Source organism: Lepisosteus oculatus, chromosome 20 (assembly GCF_040954835.1).
Source record: "Lepisosteus oculatus isolate fLepOcu1 chromosome 20, fLepOcu1.hap2, whole genome shotgun sequence".
NCBI classification, from domain to species: Eukaryota; Metazoa; Chordata; class Actinopteri; order Semionotiformes; family Lepisosteidae; genus Lepisosteus; species Lepisosteus oculatus.
This window is the reverse complement of record NC_090715.1, coordinates 758075-778676: the sequence shown is the minus strand read 5'-3', so window position 1 is coordinate 778676 and position 20602 is coordinate 758075. Positions and strand designations below refer to the sequence as shown.

The 20602-nt window shown below is 48.9% G+C and overlaps 1 protein-coding gene across 5 annotated transcripts; it reads right to left on the bottom strand.

Moving 5' to 3' along the window:
• Window positions 1-265: 265 nt before the first annotated feature.
• esrp2 (epithelial splicing regulatory protein 2) lies at window positions 266-20178 on the bottom strand. 5 transcript variants are annotated; one of them, XM_006641430.3, is made up of 17 exons: window positions 19924-20177; window positions 19582-19734; window positions 18921-19049; window positions 11468-11581; window positions 11164-11278; window positions 10651-10746; window positions 10131-10185; window positions 9916-10026; window positions 9484-9616; window positions 9321-9363; window positions 8641-8942; window positions 7765-7983; window positions 6738-6924; window positions 5671-5884; window positions 4846-5029; window positions 2567-2684; window positions 1571-1661 (listed from the first exon to the last, which is right to left on the bottom strand). In XM_006641430.3, the coding sequence occupies exons 2-16, from the start codon at window positions 19711-19713 to the stop codon at window positions 2595-2597; spliced, it is 2124 nt and encodes a 707-aa protein (XP_006641493.1). In that variant the 5' UTR covers window positions 19714-19734; window positions 19924-20177; the 3' UTR covers window positions 1571-1661; window positions 2567-2594. The 5 variants fall into 5 exon arrangements, with proteins under 5 accessions (XP_015223988.1, XP_015223987.1, XP_015223986.1 ...); XM_006641429.3 differs by having other exon boundaries at window positions 6726-6924; window positions 19924-20172; XM_015368502.2 differs by lacking the exon at window positions 2567-2684 and having other exon boundaries at window positions 266-1661; window positions 19924-20178.
• Between the last annotated feature and the right edge of the window lie 424 nt (window positions 20179-20602).

Here is a 20602-nt window from a genome sequence, read left to right as displayed (position 1 = left end):
GCTTCAGGGGCACTGAATAACACCGCTGGATTTCATTCTTCTGAGACAGTGGACTTGAATGAATTGTTTTGTTCAAAGTTACTGTACTGTATAGTATTTGCAACAGAACACTGGAAATTTAGAGAACTGCCACTATCAACAAAGAATTAAAAAATGGTTATAAAGACAGCCTTTATGTCACCAGTAAATAGAATTTGCTACATTGTATATTGGTACATATCCACGATCATAACACGGTCCCAGAAGTGGAAACGAGAATACAAAAAAGTATCTGTTTTCATTTATTGTTTCAATATATGATGCATTATTATACATTAATTTCTAAATTCAGACAAGTTTCAAACTTGCTTAAAACAAAAAATGACATCTCTGCCTGTGACCAGGCCCGTTCACACCTTGCTCTGCTGGGTTTGCCAGAGCAGAAGATCAGTGCTCACTCAGCAGGGCTCCACTCACGCCTGTAACTCGCATAAAAACAAAGTCATGTAGCTTATACGCATATACAAAACAAATTTACAAAACAAAAGGCATGCTCCAGAAGGCACAATAATTTGAAGACAACTTAATTTCATAGTACAGAAATTCGATTCAATATTGTAAACAATGTGTGCAGACAAGGCCACATGAAGCTGTTCACTGCATAGGGAAGGAAGGGATATATTTTCACAGTATCTGTGTCTTTTTTTAGGAAGAAATCAAGTTTGCATGCAAGTTCCAAGATTAAAGAGTCGCATGGCACATCTTTGAGGCTTTGGAAGAAAAACCAGTATAAGGAACCTAACTGGATTCCTAGTGCAGTTTCGCTGTGGCAGGAGAATACATAGACTTCCCTCCCTTGAGTGAAATCATACACATGAAACGGAAACATTTCATGTAACCCCAGGAACCATCTCCTACTAATGGTTTTAAAGTTAATGCTTAAATAAAATATAACTTATATTTTATGTGCCATCTGTCAAGAATCAGCAGTGCATGTCCAACAGACTCCTGGTAGCAGATGCAGGTAGAAGTCGCTTTAGGTCTTGCAGTGGTTGCACAACACTGGCACGTACTCTGGCTGCCAAGTCAGTCAGGAATCGCAATCGAGGAGGACTCTGTTCAGAAGTCTTATCTGGGAGACGGTTTGAGGGGGAGTCTGCTGAAGACCACAGCCGCACCGGCCACCTTGCAGCTCTAACTTCAGCACCCCACACCTCACTAAGAATTCACTTTTTCAGAAAATCAACGGTTCTTGACTATCAGATGAGTGATGAACCTGGATGCATGAATATGTCTGCTGCACCTATCTAGGCAGTGGCTGCATGAGACGGTCTTCTCCTTGAGGGATGCTGCAGAATAAGAAATCTGAACAGACTCCTTTGTGTTGGATGACTTTACTCAAGTCCACAGTGGGTAGGGAAGTCCAGTGAGGGGCACAGTGCTCTGATCATTTTGTGCCATTGTGGTTTTTGCGTAGTGTTGTGCTGCAGAGCCCCCCTGCCCTCCCCCATCCTCTGGGTTGGTCACAGCACACAAAGGTGAATGGTGTGTCCAGCGAGAGGACGCCCTGAGCGCTCGGCCACCGCCTGCTTCGCCTGCTCCACGCTGGGAAAGGTCACCAGGGCCTCCCCGCTGCGCTGCCCGCTGAAGTTATACAACACGAGCACCGCGTCCGGCTGGAGCTGCAACACAAGAGGCACCGTCAGCGAAAAGCAGGAGCCGACCCGAGAACCCCCGGGCAAGGAGCGCACCCCAGGGGTTCCAGTCCTGCCCTAGCACCGGCTGGCAAAAAACCCTGAAGCGAGACGGGAGAGGAAGGAGTAACATTCCCAGAGCCCTGGGTCTGATCGGAGAGGAGCAGAGCAGCGGAGAGGCAGCCAGAGGGGATTAAAAACGGGGATTAGACGCGACTCTGCAGGCTGTTTAAGATTCACATCAGCTTTGCAGACTGAGGGAGGATTGAGAAGACCGCCCACTATGGGCAACACTAGTGTCCCGCCAGCGTGTCTGGAGGCTGGCAGCACGAGCTCCTCCTGCCATCGGCTTGGCCAGCAGTGCTCACGGATAGCTGGAAGGCTGGCAGGTGGTTAATTACTGGACCACTGGCAGCAGTGTGCCAGACCTGACAAAACCACACCGCTCAGGAGGCTCGGGTCCAGAAAGCAGGTGAAGGCAGGAACAGCAGAAGACAGCTGCTCATGTGCATCAACGACACAGCATTACTCGGATTCAACAGGAGAGGGTACACATTACCCAGTCACTCTATGACTAATGATCATGAAACCACCTGCTGTGTTAGATATTTTGTGGCCTTCAAAGGAATTCCAAATGATTGTGAAATTCTGAAAACTGGAAGTGATAGATCCAAATCAGAAAGACTGGAGGATTTAAAATAGAAAACATTCATCATAACAACTTGAACCTTATCCAGGTTAGCAGATTTGAACAGACAGAAAAAATCCTTTCTAAACAAGCAGAACAGAAAAGGCCGTTAATCATTAATCAATGATTTTTGTTTAGTAAAGCACCACCCAAAAAGCCCAGGTTATTATAAAGTCCAGCTAGTGCAATCCATGCTTGGTCTTACCTTCTCCGATTTTGGAAAGGTGGGGCAATTACAAACAGAGCCACTCTTTGGGAGGCTGAATCAAGCTCCGTGCCTGATCGCTCATCTGAATTAGGCTGCTGTAGTCATCAGGAGCATACTACAGTACAAGTGTGACACACGCGACAGTCAGCAGATGGACTAGAACAGTCTCCCCCGGCACACACACTTCCAAACACTCGCAGCTCCAAGCACTGCATATAGTTAGAGCACAGAGTTTCCACAATGCCATCATGCACAGGCTGTGACCAGGACCTGCTGTCTTTTGTTAGGTATGCGATTTGCTTTCTAAGCATGTCAAATTGTAATGTAATTCCACCTCAAATCTCAAAAAGCAAGCAAACAAAAACATAAGAGAAACTGGAACAACACACACATGCATTCTTCTGGACCTATCTTACATAACCTGATCCTCCACATACATCAACACTGCAGAAGCAGGCTGTGCCAGAGGAGGTCATCAGCTCTCCAGTGAGATGCATGTCAAGCACAATGACTGATCAACACCGGAGAGGGAGCTTGAGCTCAGCTTGCGCAGGTTCTCCAGGTCACGGCAGTGCTCAGCGCTCTCCTGCCTGGAGGGCTGTTGCCTCCTCAGTCTCTCTCGGGACCTTAGCACACCTCCCTCAGAGAGGGCTGTGACATGACATCACCACACTCCAGACCCAGCCCCTGGCTGTCATGTGGCAGCAGTGCTTGCGAGTTGCCAGATCTGCGCTAGACGTGTCAAACTGAGACGTGTCCTGAAAAGGGAATAGCCTTTCTGTACAATAACCCTTCTCCAGTGACGTCACTCCAAGAAGCTACAGGGCTGTGAAACATCAGCGGGGCCAGATGTGCCAAACACAGAAGGAAACAGCAGAGCCCATTTCTTGCAACAGCTTCTTAGTATTCAGATTGCTTTGTCCATGATCTATACTCGATCCCTTGCAAGTATATCAGAATGGATTCAGAAATGGTGAATGTCAAAATGTAACTGAATTTTCTGGTGCTTCTATGGTGCTTTTCTGAGTTTGGAAAAAGCGCAGGTCTGGTAACTATGAAGAACAAAAAAAGATAACTAAAATTAAAAAAAGACACCTCTGAGGGACTACAGACAAGGGATGTCCTAAGAAGAAGAAAATGGTCTATGTATCTCAGCACCACCACGACTCCCATCAAACTCAGTACAAGGGATTCTGTAACAGCAACGGCAACTCGTACCGGCCACCGGGGACACAGCCCCCATCCACAGCTGGCCCTGGAGCAGCAGGACAGACAGAGGTGACAGTCAAACTCCTGTCTCACTGATTTCAGGAGTTCACTAAAAGGGACCTCTGATCTCCCTTACAGGAGGTCAGCAGATTAGCTTCTGTGGCTCACGTCTGAGGACCACCCCGAGCTAAAGGACTTCAAAACACAGACCACGTCGGACTCACTGCTCTTTTTCAAATGTCTGCTTTTCGTTTTTCATTTTCTCACATGCTCTCCGTTGTTTATAACCCCCAGATAAAATTAAACAAATGTAGATGAAATGATAAAATTCTAGATAGCTGGTCTTGTTCCTCAGTCTGGTAATACAGCTAATCTTCAATTCAAAATACTTTATTCATCCCCGGGGGGGCAATTTAATACACCTCCTTCAATTTCATCTCCATTCCAGATCCAGTTTCCCTGTGGAAACCTGAGTTGTCTGATCAAGCAGGTAGCCCCCCCACAACTCTGTGAGGGGGACGCTCGACCAGACCAGGCCGGTCTCGGAGCCCACCCGTGCAGGCAGACAGCGAGGGATGCTAATCCTGCTGGCATGTCCAAACTGCGCGGCCCTGAATACACAGCGTTTCACACAGAGCACGAGCTTCACGAGAGGAGTTTTCGGCCACTTAGGTGTTGCGTTCTGGCAGGAGGCGAGAATGCTGCTGATTGAGGCTTCAATCCTTCATTGGGAACACTTTAAACTGAAGAGCATCCAAAAGGCTCAGACTGATTAGACGTCACTTTGCAAGAAGAGGTGACGGGCTCCAACACGCCCGGCAGGAGAGAGAAGAATTCTCATAGGGATACACTAGCCCATTCATCAATGTTCTTTAAGAAGAGCCTAATCAAGCTCATACTGTAATTTTATCCTTTTAAACAAACATTTGCACAGCTAGAATATACTGCCAGCTGTGGTTATGCCTGTATAAACTTTGACCTGTGTTGGTGGTCAGGTATACCACATCCTGCTCTCTGGCCCCTGGCTGAGGAGGAGCAAGAGGGCGGTGCTCAGCAGCAGTACTGACCTGGTACCCCTGGAAGAAGCCCAAGATGTCCTTGACCCCCGTGTTGAAGGGGAGCCCCTGCATCCTGACCAGGGCGCCTGGCTGGGCCAGCATCTGGGTGGAGGGGGGCTGTGCGGCCACTGCTGCCGCCATGGTGCCAGGTGGGGCAGCAAAGTACCCCAGTGTGGTGGGGGAGACTGGGGGGCTGTAAAGAGCCAAAGCAGAGACACCAGCATTAGTGCCAAACCTCTTCCATACCATACATACTGGGCGACAGAGTACGTGTCAACAACACCTAAAAATGACAACCCCTGTGCTTAACCACACAAAGTCCCAGCTGATAACTAACTCTCAGTTACTATGACAGCCTGGCCAAGAGACTCACACCACTGCAGCGCAGGCAGAGAAAATGGCCGACAAAAAGCATAAATCACAGGGCAGGGCAGGGCTAACGAGAGCGCCGTCAGGCAGAGCAGATGCGAAGGTGGCCAGGGTCGCTCACTCTGTGGGTCGCCCAGTCACTGGCAGCGGCCCACTGCAAGGACTGGCGCCCACGGGCAGTAGCTACTCTTGGGTGGTTTACTCTAGCAAAAGTGCTACGATTGGAGGAGAGCATGGAAAACTGCCCTAGATTAAAGAGAGGTAGGTGGTTCCCCAACTAAAGGTGTGTAAAATCAACACAGAGAGGGCCATCCAATCAAAGAGCAAATGCAGACTGAGATTTGCAATGCTGTCCCACTGTCTTTCGTCAAGTGCGACTGCCCTCCGAGAGGGGGAAAGCCCCCACCCCTCCCCTGCCTGCTGGGCTGATGGCTCCAGGACCAGAACGGGCAGCGGGGGACTCACCTGGGGTAGTAGGCGGTGTAGTTCATGTTCATGTTCATGTAGAGCTGGGCGTGGGGCTGGGGGGGGTAGTAGGCGAGGGCGGGGGCAGCAGCGTGGGTGGGGGCCTGGGGGGTGCGGGGCGTGGCCAGCAGGGCGGGGGTCTGGTACAGCGCGGCCTCAGCAGGGAACACTGCGGTGGGCGCGGGGAACGTGGTGTAGGCCGGAGGAGACAGACCTGGAGAGACAGAGAGGAGCACGAGCCAGTCACAACAGCCTTTGTCCACACACAGTCTGCCTCCACACACAACACATGATCTTAAAGAACACAGTAGCTCTAATGTACAAAAATACTTCCTGAACAAAGTTTTGATATTTACCTGTTAAGGGAAATTAAAGGTTTCTGATTGCTACCAGGGACTGAAACACTGAGCAATGAGAATACAAAAGCAGTCATGAGAGAAGAGCACTGCAGAGGTCAGCATGTCTCTCACACGTGCTCATGCTCAGATTCCCAACAGGCAGTCCTTCTAATAGATTTCAAAGAAGATGCCTTTTGGTTAAGAAAAAAGTCAATTTCATTATGGGTTCATCCCGATATTGTCCCATTGTTCTGAAGATCTGCTCTTTTCTGGGGATGCCGTCTTACATTCTCTGCCCTCACATTGAGAGTTAACACTCAATATAGAGCCGAGGAGCTCTAGTCAAAAACTACACTGCCCTCAAACTTCTGCACAGCCTCACCTCAGGGTTCACCACTGAAAAAATACTTCTATACCACTTCTATACCACAGCACTTATCTATTTTTTTTTTCAAGATCATGCCTTTTTCCATTTGTTCCTTCTCCAGTCTGTAAAGAAGCAGTCCTCTGCAGAGGGAAGCCCACATTTCGGTTAATTAATCTCCTCTCCCAATTCACCCTGACTGAAGCATGTCTCCCATGGTCACTCAAACAGAAAAACCCTCCCTACATCTTCATTAACTAAGACAGCATGCTCCTGAGGTCAGAGGTCAGAGGTGCTGCACCTACCCCAGTCCCCTGCAGGACAGTCAGAAAGAAAAATGAGGGTCCACTTACATGGTAACTTACAGGGTGGGGGCGACAGGCCACTGCGGTTCAGAGTGCCCCCCATCAACACAAAGCTCATCTCCTCCCCCGAGCACTGGAACACCTCCACATAGCGGTCCTTCATCATCTTCTTGTGGCACTTCTGGGCCACCAGAAACGCCCGCTCCGACGACTTCATCTGGATGAAGGCATCTCCTGAGGGACGGCCCTGGACACCCACATGGGGAGAAGACGAGGAAACAGGTAAGCCTCCCGCGCCGGTCTGCTGGGTCAGCCAGCACTAACGAGAGACATCGCTTCACTTCAATTGCATGTATAGATGAGCCAGGACTGAAATCATAATGGCTTCATCATTACCACCTGATCACTTGTAAAGCCTCTAGTGGATCAAATCACAGTGCAACAGGGCAGGGAGGCTCACGTCATGAAAGCACCAACCTGCCCACTTGCACTCTGTATATTTTATTAAAACTTACTATTTCTACGGACACATGCAATGTTTGAATTATAAAGATGTGGGTTTTACAGTTCTGTAATGTGTTTTATATTCATTTGTTTTCACAAGGGGGATTTGTAACAAGCTACCCAGCCATGGTGTTGAAGCTGACATCCTGGTTTCTTTAAAAAAAACAACTGGTTAAGATCCAGGTATCATTTAGATACTAGCAACCAATCAAGTTCAGACTGGCTCCCTGTTTGGAACATCTCTTCTGCTTAGTATGTACTGCAGCAGCTATCAAGGAGCTGGTGACCCAAGAGACAGTGAAAGGGTTGACTAAACAAAGTAGTGTCCAGTGTCAGGTCAGGGTCAGCACACACAGGAGGGAAGAGTGTCCAGATTCGGGTCAGCGCTCCTCGGAGAGATGAGTGTCCAGTGTCGGGTCAGGGATAGCGCCCGCGGGAGGAACGAGTGTCCAGTGTCGGGTCAGGGCCAGGGCCAGCGCCCACGGGAGGGACGAGTGTCCAGAGTCCGGTCAAGGTCAACACCAGGGGGAGGGACGAGTGTGGTGCCAGAGAGAAAAGACAAGAGCGCTGGACAGACCCCCACCTGCTGGTTGAGCACCATGTGGACACCATGTGGCTTGATGTCAATGGTGAATTCACCCATGAACTCCAGGATGTCCTCGATGGTGGCGGTGTAGGGCAGGCCGCGCAGCCTGATGCAGTCCCGCGTGCTGCCCGTGGCAATGAAGGGCTGCGGGATCACCGGCAGGATGGGAGGGGGCAGAGTGGAGATCAGCGGCGTGGACATGTACCGGTTCAGGACCTGGACACAGGGAACATCAAGGGGACAAGTGCACATCAGACCAGCCTCTGCGCAGCAGGCACCACCCTCAATGCACTGAATCTCCGGCCGATTAATAAGAGACTAAAATAATAACAAAGATCTAACTGGGCAAATTAATGTTTTACTTGCTGTAAAAGAGTCAGGTGCTGCCTGGGGAAACTCCCTGTCCTCTATGGTTTACTTCCTCCGAGCACTTTATAACCACCTTGACTTATAAACCACATGGTTATTATTAAGGCAACTCATTTAACCTGATAGCTCTGACAGTGGGGAGAACAAAAACCAGAGGATCCCCAAAAACCAGGGTTACTCCTGCAGCACCCCCTCTCTGCTGCAGAATGCACTACATCTCATCAGCAAAACCTTGGATACAAAAACAATAAATGTCCAATAGGATTGAAGTCAGAAAAATGTTCAGTAGTGGGGCTGGATTTAAATTGAAAAGGGCATTACTACAGAAGACAATCACTAGTTTGGTCCTTTCAGCTCTATTAGACTTCAGCGATTCCTGCAGTACTTCCTCCTGGCCAAGGAGTGGCACTGCACTGCAGTCAGACTGCTGCAGCAGTTCAGGTGAGAAACAGGGAAGGGGGAAACAGGCCTGGTATGCGGTGCAGAGACCGGCGAAGACCATACCTGCTGCACCTCGGCAGCCGTGCTGCGGAACAGCTCTATGTATCTCTTGCCCAGGATCTCCTTGTGCTTCTTGATGGCGTTCTGTGCGTACTCCTCGCAGGCGAACAGCACAAAGGCGTCTCCCGTGGGACGGCCATCCGGGTACTTGACGAAGAGCAGCCCCTCCCGGCCGTCCGTGACGGGACACTCCGGCCCCAGGAACCCCAGAACGTCCTCGGGTGTGGCCGTGAAAGGCAGACCACGCATTCTGATGATCACCTGGTTCTCCTTGGACAGGAACTGGGCCACCTCGTTGGACGTGCCTGACAAAGAGGGCACAGAGTATTCTCCACCATACTGAGATTGCCCCCTCAGTTAGTGAGAGAAGCAACAAACTCCTGACATGAACAGAATCAGAAACTTTTACAGTGTTGGGATCAGTTCGCTCCCACCCTGAAAGATCAGCCACTTTACACTGTTGTTTGTCTGGCATACTTGGGGGAACTTAAGACTCCATGTGAAGAGCAGGAAAGACAGGCCAGTCTCCTAAAGTACCAGCACAAGGCCACAGATCCATCGGGATCTTTTTAATATTAAACTTTAGACCTTTAGAAAGTGTTTAAATTGTCTAGAATCCATTCAATTAGTGAATTAGGTGCTCATAGGAATCTACAACAGGAGCGCATGACAGCTAAACTCACCACCGGCGATCTTTAGGAATTCCTCCCCAGTTGCCTTGTAGACCTGCACAGGGAAATGGAAAAGTGGTGTGATTTCAGAAGGACTGCAGTCCTGCGTGGGCACTCTGTGCCGTACTGTGAGATGAAAGAAGCCGCCGGCTCCGGCCCCAGAAGCAGGCCCCACCTCGATGTAGCGGCTGCCCATGTGGTGCTTGTGGCGCTCCAGGGCCAGGTCGCGGTGTTCCTGGCTGACAAAGCGGACCAGCGCCTCCCCGTTTCTCCGGCCCTGTGCGTTGAGGCACAGCGCCACGCCCCCCCTGAGAGAGAGGAATCGCAGATCCAGGAATCATGCTCCGCAAGAACACGGAAAGAGAGAGAGCCAGGCAAGAGTCGTGCGTGAGATGGCTCTGAAGCAGGAGGACAAAGCTATCAACACCCCAGAGGGGCACCGAGTTAGAAAACAAAGGCTCAACAAAAATGCTTTCCTAAGATGCTTCCTAAATGCATCAGTGCCAATATCTAAACATCACTTTGTTCATAGAAATAGAAGGAGAACCATAAGAAAAGGCTCCTTTGGCAGACTGGGCTGCTCTGGCTCTCCCGCTAAGCTCCTTACTTGGCGATGTTGAGGCCCTTGAAGAAGCGCGCAATGTCCTGGTCAGAGGACTGCCAAGGCAGGCCCCTGGCGCGGATGACCGTCTCGCTGTCCACGGCCTCGGTCTTGCTGCTGCGGAGGAGAGGCCTGGTGAGAGTGTGACCCAGAGCTGCCCCAGTCCACAGCCCACCGTACAACTGCCCCACGAGACCCACCAGCCCCCACCCCTCACTTACCAGGCACCTGTCTCAAACTTGTGCTTCACTGTTTCACAGCTGGTGAATTTGTGATCTGCAGGAAAGAATTAATGAAGACTGAGCAGACTGGTCCCATAATAAAATCACAACAGAGAACTAGTAACTGCAGGCCCTCGGACTGGCAGATTAGGAACTGAATTAAAAGATGCTGAGCAGGCAGGAACAGTACAGAACTCTCTTCAGGTCACAGAAATCCTCTGGTTAAGATTTCTGGCAGACGGCAATTTCGTACTCCAAAAATTCAAATGTGAATCCTTTCCCTTCTACATGTAAAAATTGAACTAAAGCTGCCATGAATGAGTGTTGTGGTGAGAGTCTATAGAGAAATTACTGACGTCTTGAATACAAGCAGTCAAATAGGATTATCTGGGACATTTCTGTGTTACATTATTGTGTAATCCTTCAGATTTCTTCAAACCAGGGAACAGCTCTCAGAGGACAAGCAATCCCACTAGTCTGCCAGCAGAGGGCAGCCAGGAGCCATGAGCGGTGGACTTACTGTAGGGCTTGGAGAGAAGGTGCAAGATCACCATCACCATGGCTTTCACCTCCTGCACCCCCGCCGCCTTCTCCATGAGCGAGGGCAGGCACAAGTCTGAGCGGCGCGTTAAAGAAAAGGCAAAACTGAGCAGATGACAGAACAGAAAACAGCTGGCTGCCAGCTTTCAGGCATTGTCTGCACTAACCCCCATTTCAAAATGGGAGACATCTATCGATATTTGTCTCTAGCCATTGTGCTGCAAAGCTACATTGCCTTCAGCCCAGTTTTCAGTTATTAAATTGAACCAATCACTGGTCTAATTAAACCACTTTAGTGGGATTTTTAGCCCATAGTCAGAGATGGGTGTGAAGGACCAGGGCTCTCCAGGATCCCTGATGGACCACCGCAGCTCGAGGACTGGGAGGACTTTGTCCATCTGCACTTAGTCGTCTGACTATTTCAGCTGTTTGCAGTGACTGTTGGGCACAAGTCCCAGGTCACAGCCCTGTCCCCAGAGCCACGCAAGGATACACTCTGCCATGGCAGACGCACAGAGGTCCTTCATCGCGCCCGCGTTCGGACAGCATTTGTGAAATTCTTTCCTCAGATCGACAAAGGAGTAGAAACAATCAGCCAAGACCAGGTTCTGCAAAGAGAGAGAATAAGTACAAAGGAAATGGAGGGGAAAAAAGAACTTCAGAAGAAAAGCCCTCCAGACATCCAGGAAACTGTAGTGCTGACATTTAGCAAGGAGGAAACCCTCCACAGCTGCCATGTGAGAGAGACATGTGACATGTGACATCAATCATGTGACCCGGGTTGGGGTCACGCTCACCTTCTTGGAGGCCTCAGGGTGGAAGGCTTGTCGGATCAGGAGGGGTCCATCTGTACAGAGCGTGTAGGAGCTCCTGCCCAGAGCCTGCAGCTCACTGGATACTGACTGCTGGAACTGTGGAGGGAGGACAGGGCGGTGAGGACAGACACACCCCTCTCAGCCGACAGCACTGCTCCTTGGCGCCCCCTGTGGACAACCTGCCCATTCCACCAGCATCAGTAAATCTCCCCCTCCTGAAAACTGATTATCCCCTAGGATTCATTCATATCCACTTTGTCGATTTATCATTTTAATTTTGCAGGGTGTATTACTTATTCATTCACTTAGAATTAAAAATGTCTAAATTATTTTATATTATTATTCAATATTATTTTATTTCTTTCCTTTTGATCTGGTAAATGAACGGTGTGAACCGTACGCGATTGCCAAGCCAAGAGATATCGAATGTAGGGAGGGTATCTTACTATAACTTACATTATAGACTGTCCAGAAACACTCTTTTATATACACATGCTGCTTTATTTTTAAAGAACTCAAATGACCTCACCAGTGCACAATTCAATACAACATATATAAAAAATGATCTTCCTGTAACCCAGCCCTACAAAGCCATTTGTGTAGGGCTGAGGAGCCAGTCAAACCTGTTTCTGTTGTTATGGATAAAACCATTTCATGCAGGCAAGTTTGAGATCAGCGATTGCCCTCAGGAAGCATGAGAGACATGCTGGCAAGATGAATTTACACTGTTTCCCCACACTGTTTGCAGTAAACAGGACAGTGCAGACTCATGCTTGGAATGAGTCCGATCTCAGAGCTATCTATAGTGTCGTTTAGGAACATCAGTCACCCTGCACAAGCTACATTTCAATTTGTTGCTTGGTAAATAATGTTCAAGGTCTGAACACAAATACCCCACCTCCCTCAGGATATCAGATTAAATTCTTCCTGCTACATTGTTGTTGCTCTTCAAAATGTACTGTCTTACCAACTTTGAAGTAACATGCCTGTGACGCGCAATACTCACTTCACATTAACCCTGAAACTAATCTGCTTTCCCACAATATCAGATAGAAAAACATTAGTTCCTCCTTTAAGTTATACACACGTCTTAATTTTAAAAATCCATTCAGAAATTTGACAGATCAAGACTCATTCTGCACCATAATTCTAGTGTAAACTGCCACCTGCAGTTCCCTACCATGTTACTTTATAACCAGTTCAATTCCCAGATTTCTAAGCCACAGACAACACCAGCAGAAATCAGGAAAACCACAGCAACTACTTCAGACAGGACAGCCCTCAGCTCGAGTAAAGGGGCCCAGCACAAGCCAGAGTGTGTTCCTTTGGGCCTCTGACAGAGAGCAGACTCCAGCCTGATGAAGGTGACACGTCACTGCCAGAACAGTAACAAGTCACACCCTGGGAGAGGAACGATTACCTTAAGTTGCATTTCAACATTTTTGCATGACAGCAGGCAGCCTCAAGTAGGGTAGCACTCTTGTACTAAACTGAGGTGCATGACCAGCAGGTCTTGTTGCCTTTTTGGGTTGATGAAGAATCACCCAGCTGACGTGAGCTTATGCCAGCATTCCAATTTAAAACTGATTGTCCCCATGTTGTTGAGGTGCTACAATCAGAGTCACTATTCTAACCACAAGCTCCATCTCCGAGAGAGATGCATCTCACAGTGTCCCAGGACACACTAATGAGCATAGTTACTAATTGACAAGTCACCCACAATAGTGAGTTGGCCCCATAGTGTTGTGTGTGCTCTGAGTTTGTAAATGACAGCATGCATCTGTGATGATGTAATAAACTTGTGTAAAACTGGGGACCCGCTCTCTGTCTGCTGTTAGTGAGAACAACAGCCCCCCTGTTCCCATGGTTCCAGGTCTTCTCACACAGCAAAGAAGTACCTAAAATCACTGCAAATGGAGATTTCCAATAAATGAGGGGGCCCACCATTCCACCTTCTCTCCATATAACTCCAAGAAACTGGCTGAAATGACAGCTTAAATTGTAAATGTTAACCCTGACTGGAAGAACTCTTAAGAGATTAATTCTCTATACAACACCCTCAGTTAGGTGGCACAAATTACATGGATGAGTACTCCAGGACTCCAGTGCGGCAGGCAGCTGTCCACACGGCACCAGGAAGCAGTGAGGACAGCAAAACAGAAAAACTCTGCCGGGATACTTAGTGCTTCTGCAGGGTCACGTGCACAGCAGGACAATGGCTGGGCACACCGTTTACTCAAGGGTAGCTCCCTGTGCAAACACAAGCCCAGAGACCTGCCTTCTGTAAACACCTTCAAGATTAGGCAGCTCAGCAGTGGTGCAGGGGAAGGAGCAGAAGATATTCAAGCTGCTCTCTCCTGCTGGTCTCCCGCACCCCCGCCACCTGAACAGGCCCAACTGTGTTACACCGTCTGATCAGAGAGCTGTACACCAAGCAGAGGAATGTCACTCGACGACTATCACGTTCCCCCTGCTGTGTACCTGCCAAGGGCACGGCTGGTAGCAGCAGGGCTGATCTTTAGCCCCGCCGCTATCGATTGCCCCTCCCGGCTCGGGGCTGTTTGCTCTGTGAGGCCGCGGCGTGGCCGGGCAGTGGGGGAGGGGTGTGGAGAGAGCAGCCGGAAGGGGAGCAGGCTGGCAGACTCACACTACCGCCACTGCCTGGAGCTGCACCATGACGGGCACACACGTGCCCTCAGCGTCAGTTACAACAGGTTCCCTTTCCTGGACTTCCATCTGCCCGTCTCCAAACGTCCTCAATGAATCCAGATATCTTGCTTTTGTTTTAAAAAATCCCATATGAAAAATATCTGTAAACCTGCTCTGTTTAGCAGCTGGAAAGAAAGGCAGAGTCAGGTCAGCACTGGCCACACACTGGCCACAGCTGGTTATCCCAGACGGTTCCTCACGCAGTTTGACTGCTCAGGGCTGCGCTGTGCTGCAGGACTGGACTTGCTGCGAGTCTTGCGCAACTATGCTCGTTTGACTACAGAGCAAACATCTTCCAGAAGGAATGATCCCACAGTTCCCAGGCAGTCAGATTCCAGTGCAGCAGCTGAGTAATGGTCACAGTGGGAGATAAAGGGCCTCCAATCTGTTCAAATAGACTGAGGCTTTGTCTAAAGAATCCATGAGAACCAAATTATTTATCCAAAATCCTCAAAGGCATTGAAAAAGTCAACACGGTAGTCTTCTACAGAATAAACTGTGAAACACGAACCAAAGGACACAAGTCGAAACTACTTGGAAGTTGCATTCCAAGTCGGAAACAGGAGGAACGTCCTCAGGGGAAGGTTGTGGGAGTCTGGAACAAGCTACCAAGCAGTGGTGCCGAAACCAGTGTTGACAACCGGGCCTCTTTCTGAGCCACATGGATGGGCAGCATGGCCTACTCTCCTTCACATGTGTGCGGATGGGAGGAGAAGGGCTCTCTCATGTGTGGCTTCTCACACTGCTAAAAACAACAGGGTCAGAACCCCCTTTAGAAAGAAAACTTCAACAGCCAGGGGTCAGAAAAGCCAAGCAACACCCATCTGTAATATTATGAATATGAGTACTCATAATAATAATATTCATAATATTCTTAAGACTACTCTTATGATTAAGAAATACTTATATCTCTTTATAAAAGTAAAGGTTTGTACACAAGAAAACACATGGATGCTGGCCTGGTGAATTGAACAAAACTGTTGAATTAAAATCTGAAAAATTTATAGGGGCTCAAGAATGAAGAAGACTGCAAATATTTAATCATCAGGACTACCATCCCCTATTCATCACTACACTAACCAGAGACAGAGGTGCAAGGCCTCTAGTGCCCCAGGCATGGCTAGCAGCTTGCAGATTTCGGACAGATCCTCATCCTCTAACCTCGTTGGGTCATGACTGAGCAGAAAACTATTAATAGCTTTTTCTCAAGACCTTCATCACTTGCAGCTTACTGAAATACCCATTTTTTGTAAATCAAAAGCAATAAACTAATCTAACCAAGAACAAGGAATAATTGTGAAAAAGAACAATAAATCCTGAATGTGGTCCTGGAATTCATTTTTGCCGCTGTCCTCTATGGACATTCAGAGAGCTGGCCTTCACACCAAGAAGATACTGGGGTTGCAGTGTAGCCAGGCCCAATAGGTAACCATCTCAGATGATGGGCTAGGGCACATTTTAAGGGAGAGAACCAGATCAGCTTCCTTCTGGCCTTTGGACCAGGACTGGACCCAATTAGCTTCTTTCTGGACCAAGGTCCAAAATAACTTTTCATACTATTCCACTGACAAAACATTTGTCCTTAAAATTTACTCTACAGCAATTTACTCTACTCTTTGTCTTTGTCTAAGAAATATTGTAACCCCAAACCTTGGCGCGTACTTTCATGAATCCTGTCACTGCTTACTAGCTGAAGAGGGGATTTCCTTTCAAAGACCTGAACACAGTTTACTCCAAGCAAGACCTCAGTGGGAATAAATGACAAATCTGCCTTGAGCAGACAGAGGACTGAGCACCAGCACAGTGTGGTTCTGGGAGTCTGCACTCTGCTAGCACTGCCCAGAACAGAACAATCCTCTGGATTGCTTTGCTCCTCACATTCTCACGATTCAACAACAGCATCACTAGCCTCATGAAAAAGACATCGGACTAACAGGCTGTTATTACTCTAGTTCCCTTTTCCATTTAAATGATTTCTGTTTCACAACCTGCTCAACAGCTAGCCCCAGCTGATGCAGGAAGAGGCTGCAGCTCACAACATGGCCTGGTGACGTGCACATTCAGCCATTACACTGAGCAGAGAGGACAATCTCAGCCCAAGGTGTAGGACTGAGCAGAACTGAGCCTGCACTGCTCCTTGCAAAAGCCAGGAGCTCACTTTTCAAAGCTTTTTGCAAACACAAGATGCAGATTTCCTTTTGACATCTCTGACTCCAAGATACATCAGAAATAAACTTCCTGCACTAGAAGAGATGAAGTGCTCCACAGCACATTCCAGAGGTCCCCAGGTGACCTAGAGAGTCTCTGTCGTTCTTCCTCAGAGCTGCTCTATCAGACCAGCTTCACAAATTCTCCTGTTGTGCTTGGGCATCATGCAGAGGCTTGAGCACACATCAGCAAGCAACTGTGGTGGATAAACATCTCAAGCAGGAGATTCCCATCCTTCCCACAGGATTACATCTCTTTTTCAACATCTTCCTGGTCCCAGATCATACAGTCCTGACAAGGGCTTGGTGAGAAATGTATATAGACTAGTAAACAATTCAGACGAAAACGTCTTCAAAAGCACTCTCTTCCAAACACTGGAAAATACTATCATTAAAAGGAAGTCTGAATCCCAATAGGGTTAAAAAGAGAGGAAAACCCTTTCATCAAAATGTATCAAACAAAAATAAAGAATTCCCATAAATTCAGAATATTTTTGCAGACATACACACTTCCTTAAACAAAACAAAAAAGCTGCAGCACTCCTTAATTACGGAGCTGAGCAATAAAAAAACAGGTTCCCTCCAGTAGCTGCTGTGAAACAGGTCTGATAAGAAAGGAGTGTGGCAGGTGAGAAGCAGACCTGCACTAAACACACAGACTGACATCCTGGTGAGAGGGGGCTGAGCTGCAGCAGGGCCTACAAGCAGGTAACACTCTGCCTTCCAGCTGTCTGCACAGCACAAGAGCCCCAACAAGACCAGGCCTGCTACAGCTTATCATCCCAGCCATCACCCGCCCCAGCACCAGCTGGCATCTTCATCCCTGCTGGAGGGGGCGCAGTCCGGCCGCCACGCACCAGCCAGCACCTCAGCAAGCGGCACACGCTGCTGTTACTATAATTCTGCTCGACTCTACCAGGGAGAGCAAGATGGGACTCTCGTGCGGGCCTCCTCTCCCCAAAGAGACACTGACACGTCCGCGGGCTTCCTCTCCCCGAGAAACTGACACACCCGCGGGCCTCCTCTCCCCAAAGAGACACTGACACACCCGCGGGCCTCCTCTCCCCGAGAAACTGACACACCCGCGGGCCTCCTCTCCCCGAGAAACTGACACACCCGCGGGCCTCCTCTCCCCGAGAAACTGACACACCCGCGGGCCTCCTCTCCCCAAAGAGACACTGACACACCCGCGGGCCTCCTCTCCCCGAGAAACTGACACACCTGCGGGCCTCCTCTCCTCAAAGAGACACTGGCATGTCCGCAGGCCTCCTCTCCCCAAAGAGACACTGGCAGGTCCGCGGGCCTCCTCTCCCCAAAGAGACACTGGCAGGTCCGCGGGCCTCCTCTCCCCAAAGAGACACTGACACACCCGCGGGCCTCCTCTCCCAGAGACACTGACACACCCGCGGGCCTCCTCTCCCAGAGACACTGACACACCCGCGGGCCTCCTCTCCCAGAGACACTGACACACCCGCGGGCCTCCTCTCCCAAAAGAAACACTGGCACGCCTGCGGACCTCCTCTTCCAGAGACACTGGCACACCTGCTGGCCCTCAGTGCTTTTCAAGTACCACATCACAGACAGTCCCAGCCACCTTTCCTGTGTGCCCCTTGGCAGATATAGGATGTGAAACTAAAACTATAAATAAATGCAGCAATTACAAAAACTCCTTTGGTCAAGAATTTTAAAATAATGTGCATTTTACAACAAAGGAAAATAACTTACATAAATATGCACACTACCTTTGGCTCAAAACAAACAGTTTTCCCCCAAAGGAATATTCCTGCAGGCCCATTAAATCACAACAGAAGGGCAGCACCTTGTTCACTTTTGAACAAGGGTAACAGAAAGAGAAGTCTCAGCTACATTTTTGCACCTGTACTCTGATCTGTATGTCCCCTCACAAACTCAACTGCGCTGCCCCCTGTGTGCTGAGCTTGAACCTGCTGTCTCACAGCATCACTCATGAAAGGACACTGCAAACCTAGGTAGGTGTTCATGCCAACACACCATAGGGCATGAAGGGAACAAAACATTTGTGGTGAAATCAACAACAAACGAACTCCTCAAGACTATCTGTAAGTTAAATGCCGGCGCACTGTAACAAGAACAGTCTTGTCACTGTTTCAGGCTTCTCCCCGAGAGTGCGTGCTGTGAAATCAGCAGAATCCTGCCCTGCAGGTATGTCAGCAATGACCTCTAGTGCTAAGCTGTCAGACAGGTTTCTCAGACACCAGGAAGGGCTCGGTTTCTTTCGTAAGAAAGGCCCATTTGTTTGAAAAAGACGGACAGCTACACTTCCATGCCGACTAGAACAACATTTATTTTACTGCAATGGCTTATGAATGGAAGGCAGCCTAATAGAATCAAATTAGACAGGCCACAATTTCAACCAGTAATACCCGGAGCGATTGTTATCTCTGTGTATCCCACCCAGAGCTCGCGTGTTATCTCCCCAAGAAATGGTGCGGGAGATAGATGGACACAGGTCCCCTCTCGTCGCCCAGAACGGTGCTCACCTGTTGCAGAGCTCTGTCCAGGGGTTCGGCCTTACACAGCTCCTCCAGCGTCAGCCCGCTCTCCTCTTTACACTCCTCCGTCAGCTCCAAAGTGTCCGGTTTTACAAGACAGCGGTGTAGCTTTCCCACCTGTCAACAGACAGCACGCATTCAGGTCCACGTTACCGTTTTGTGGGCGCTTCACCCACGGGTGAAAGCTAGGATCGGCTGCTCCGATACACCCGGCTTTACTCCTCTAACAAAAATGCTGTTGCGCCCAACAAGAGCACAGCCGCACGGCTGAGATACCAATTAGTTCAATTACACGTTGCAGCTGCATGGTTGCTAGCAAAGCAGTAAATTGCACAGGCAGTCCCGAGTCTTCAACGGAGTTTGTGCCGAGAAGACTCAAAAGGTACCGTTTTGTTATTAGCTTTTTGGACAAGCGAACAAGGACACCCTCCCCTGTCGGATTATGTGACCGATTACTGTCCGGTTTGAACAGAAGAACCTCAAACCCAGCTATAATGTCTTCATAGTTTGCTACATTTCGCAACATTATTCACACATTGGCGAATAATATCCTTTACAAAGTTACAAAAAGGGTACCTTTCTTATATACAGGGCAGTTGCCAACACACAAGTATTAAGAGAAACACGAATCAGGTCAGACAGTTCGTACCTTTTTTTCCTGCAGATCCACAATTTGCCACACCAAGAGAATTAATTCCCTCTCATCCGAACCCAGTCTACCCCCATTTGCACCAGCTGTTTGCCCAAAGAACACCACCAGAGTATCACTGTGCGAAGCCATCAGGGACCACAAGGAGAGAAACTACAATTGAAAGCAAAGATCAAATAAAAACAACACGAGGGTTCACCTCTTTCCGAGTGACAAGAGAAAAAAAAACAAAAGAGAACACAAATCTGGAAATTAAACTGAAATTACAAACAAAAGGAAAAGAAAAAAGAGGAGAGTTTTCACAGACTACACGACTCTGAAGAGCGCGGCCGCAGACTCTACCTGATCCGAAACGCGTGTGCGCTCTTTCCAGCGTTACTGGTCGAACTGGTAGCCGACAAAAATCCGGGTTTCTTTCACGTTAACACCATAACAAGCGCCGGAGGCTTTTTTTTTTCTCTTCTTCTACTTTTTCCCCTGAGTTACCTGCGCTTAGCTCAGCCCCTGGGTTAGAAATCAATCTCCCAGCGGAATTAGGCCATTGGCTGATACCGAGAGGTAAGGGTGGGACACGACACATCCAACACCTCTACGGCCCGGTGTGATTGGGCTGCCGGAGCTCTTGGTCCCAGGAAGTGACTGGAGGTGTGTTTCTCTCCCCCCTCCCCCTGTCGTGCCTTCACCTTTCCTCACAGAGGTGTACGGCTCTCGGTCGATACAGCGTGCTGTTTGTTTTTCTTCAACATGAATGTTCTCTTCCTTGACCTTTTACCTTTTAAACTGCACCCCCAGCCCAGCGGCGCACAGAGACTTTCCAGCGCCTGCCCGCACCGCGGTTCTGCTGGTGTGGGTGGTGTAAACACTTCTCTACTCCGGTAGTTGAAAAAGTAAAATCAGAAGGTGAAGTTCTGTGCGGAATGTCAATTCTGATTGAAGTGATCTCTTTCAACGTTAACGCCTAATAAGCAACGGTAACAATCATGACAATTTTAGGGCAACCCCTGGCCACCCTGCTTGATTG

Bases quoted from the DNA above. Each gene is read 5' to 3' on its own strand.
- esrp2 (XM_015368500.2), bottom strand. From the start codon at position 19,713: ATGGCTTCGCACAGTGATACTCTGGTGGTGTTCTTTGGGCAAACAGCT. The intron at 5,030-5,670 runs GTGAGTCCCCCG...GGCTCTTTACAG, and splicing joins TACACCGCCTACTACCCCAG to CCCCCCAGTCTCCCCCACCA. The intron at 1,662-4,845 runs GTCAGTACTGCT...CTTGTGTTGCAG, and splicing joins GCTTCTTCCAGGGGTACCAG to CTCCAGCCGGACGCGGTGCT.